General features: G+C 40.5%; 1 gene segment (V, D, J or C); it reads right to left on the bottom strand.

The window, feature by feature from the left end:
* Positions 1–1,671: 1,671 nt before the first annotated feature.
* On the bottom strand, positions 1,672–2,040 carry LOC117553177. The segment is given in 1 exon segment: positions 1,672–2,040. A coding segment is annotated over 1 exon segment (369 nt).
* Between the last annotated feature and the right edge of the window lie 1,180 nt (positions 2,041–3,220).

Below are 3,220 nucleotides of genomic sequence, written 5' to 3' on the forward strand. Positions count from 1 at the left end.
GATTGAATTGTGTAGCTATGGTAAAATCCCAGTTAGTCAAATGTACAATATATTATCGTAAATTACTGGCTACTGTGTTGCATTACTTCTACAGTAATAGTGTGAAAATACAGGTAATTACTGTAATGTATACAGTATATAAGGTATACCATAATACCACAGCTCTGTACTGCTATATCACAGTAATTCCATGGGCATGGCAACTGTAAAGTCACAGTATTTAGTTGTACTTCTATTCTAATTTAATGTAAAATATCCACAGTAAATTACTGTGAAATATTTAAAGTCAATTACTGTGAAATATTTACAGTAAATTACTGTGAAATCCATGCAACTAGTAGCCAGTAATGTACTGTAATTTTACAGCCAAACATTTTACAGTACAGTTTTCCAGTCGGTCTAGTAATATGTTGTGGTCAACAGTTTCAAATGCAGCACTGAGATCTAATAATACTGACAGTGAGATTCTGCCACTGTCTGTGTTTAAGTGGATGTCATTAAAACGTTAATTAGAGCAGTCTCAGTGCTGTGTGACTGGAACACATCAAAACAGTTATCAAGTGCCAAAACAGCTTTTTAATTGTTAAAAAACATTTTTCCAATTATTTTACCCGGCCTATAAATGTTCATCAGTGAAGCGCTCAGGTTTGTCTTTCAGAGTGGTTTGATGAATGCAGATTTCAGGGCCTGTGGGAATAAATATGAAAAACAGGAAGTGTTGGTGAAGGTCCATCAGGAGTCTGGCACCTGGTGGAATGCTCTCATTGAACATTATTAGGATACATGTGAGAGATAAGTTAAAGTAACGTGGTGTTGAAGCATCAAATAAAGGAGGCCTCTCTGCTGGGGGTTGAGTTGTTTGAACGTTAGTTGTGTTGTTTCCCTAAAGTCTGTCAGAGAGAGGCTCCCTCTGGTGGATGTTGATCAGTATTGTGTTGTCTTTGCTCCAGAGGTTTTTGTACAGAGTGTTGGTGTTTCCTGTCACTGTGGGCCTCAGAGCACAGTAGAACACAGCAGAGTCTGTCACTGCAGCAGAGGAGATCTGCAGAGGAACTGATGTCTCGTTAATTGTAGCATCAAATCTGTCTTTCAGGAACTCTTCAGCATTACCTTCTGTTCCATAAGTATCACGTCGCAGAATATACACAGGCAGATCATTTGCTTCTTTTTTATACCAGAATAAATATGCATTCGAGCCAACACTGATCTGAAATGTGCAGTCAATTGTAACTGTGTCTCCTTCAGTAGCGCTGACTTCTCCTGTTGTCTGGGTCACTGTGTCTTGTCCTTTACACTCTGGGGAAGAAGAGACCATTCAGAGGAAGAGATGAATCAATACAGATGATGGATTAAAGGAGAACAATCAGTAGCTTTAAACAGTTACCTAGAAACATGTTGTAGTTTCTATCTTACCAAAGGAGAGAGCAGCAAGAATAATCCACAGCCAATGTTCCATCTCTACAACAAGGTTTAAATCAGCAGCAGGAAGTAGCTGATGTTCAGCATTCAGTGTGAGGATGGTTCTCTTCACAGCAGCACTTATTATTGACTGGATGGTTGAACACAGTGCAGAAGACGTGCACCTCCTACTTGATCATGTGGCCCTCTAGTGGAGGTGAACAGCTCGGTACAACAGTGTGGAGAAAAGGCTTCCAGCAGCTTGTCAGTGTGTCAGCTGGTGTTTTTGTACAGAGTGTTGGTGTTTCCTGTCACTGTGGGCCTCACAGCACAGTAGAACACAGCAGAGTCTGTCACTGCAGCAGAGGAGATGATCAGATCCACTTGTTTTTTCTCCTTGTTCAGTGTGGCTTTCAGTCCAGGGATTGGAGGTTTTGCTTCCACCACGTAAGGCTGTGTTGTGTCAGTGATCAGGAGGAGGAACTGAGGAGCTGATCCAGGATCCTGTCTGTACCACTGGAGATTCTCAGCTTGAACTGAATATGTACAGGACAGAGTAACACTACGGCCCTCTGAGGAACACACTTCAGCACTGATGGCAGTAATAGCATCTTCCAAGCTGTTACCTGGAGAGGAAAACATCATGCTATCATTACAGCTCCAAAGTCACAAACCCATCAACATCAACCATTTAATGACAATAATATTTTGTTCTTAAAGAATATTTTAATACAAGGTTTTAGCTTTTTGGCGCATGTAAATGGTCTGCAAAAGGTAAAATCCCTGTCTTTGTATTTTAATTATCTAGGTGCCTTTCACGGCTCTAAAGGTAGCCGCATAAGATTTGAAAAACAAGACAATATAATCAACAAGAACACAGGATGTGTGATCAGGCACGATGTACCAGTGTGAAGAGATGTGTTTTGAGAAGTGATCTGAAAATGGAGAGAGAGTCAATATAAACCTGAACATCAGCAGGAGAGGACTCTTTAAAGTAGAGACACTACATACTGATATACACCTGAACATCAGCAGGAGAGGACTCTTTAAAGTAGAGACACTACATACTGATATACACCTGAACATCAGCAGGAGAGGACTCTTTAAAGTAGAGACACTACATACTGATATACACCTGAACATCAGCAGGAGAGGACTCTTTAAAGTAGAGACACTACATACTGATATACACCTGAACATCAGCAGGAGAGGACTCTTTAAAGTAGAGACACTACATACTGATATACACCTGAACATCAGAGGAGAGGACTCTTTAAAGTAGAGACACTACATACTGATATACACCTGAACATCAGCAGGAGAGGACTCTTTAAAGTAGAGACACTACATGCTGATATACACCTGAACATCAGCAGGAGAGGACTCTTTAAAGTAGAGACACTACATACTGATATACACCTGAACATCAGCAGGAGAGGACTCTTTAAAGTAGAGACACTACATACTGATATACACCTGAACATCAGCAGAGAGGACTCTTTAAAGTAGAGACACTACATACTGATATACACCTGAACATCAGCAGGAGAGGACTCTTTAAAGTAGAGACACTACATACTGATATACACCTGAACATCAGCAGGAGAGGACTCTTTAAAGTAGATACACTACACACTGATATACACCTGAACATCAGCAGGAGAGGGACTCTTTAAAGTAGATACACTACACACTGACATACACCTGAACATCAGCAGGAGAGGACTCTTTAAAGTAGAGACACTACATACTGATATACACCTGAAAATCTGCAGGAGAGGACTCTTTAAAGTAGAGACACTACATACTGATATACACCTGA

This window comes from Gymnodraco acuticeps, unplaced genomic scaffold, assembly GCF_902827175.1.
Source record: "Gymnodraco acuticeps unplaced genomic scaffold, fGymAcu1.1, whole genome shotgun sequence".
In the NCBI taxonomy this organism is placed as follows: Eukaryota; Metazoa; Chordata; class Actinopteri; order Perciformes; family Bathydraconidae; genus Gymnodraco; species Gymnodraco acuticeps.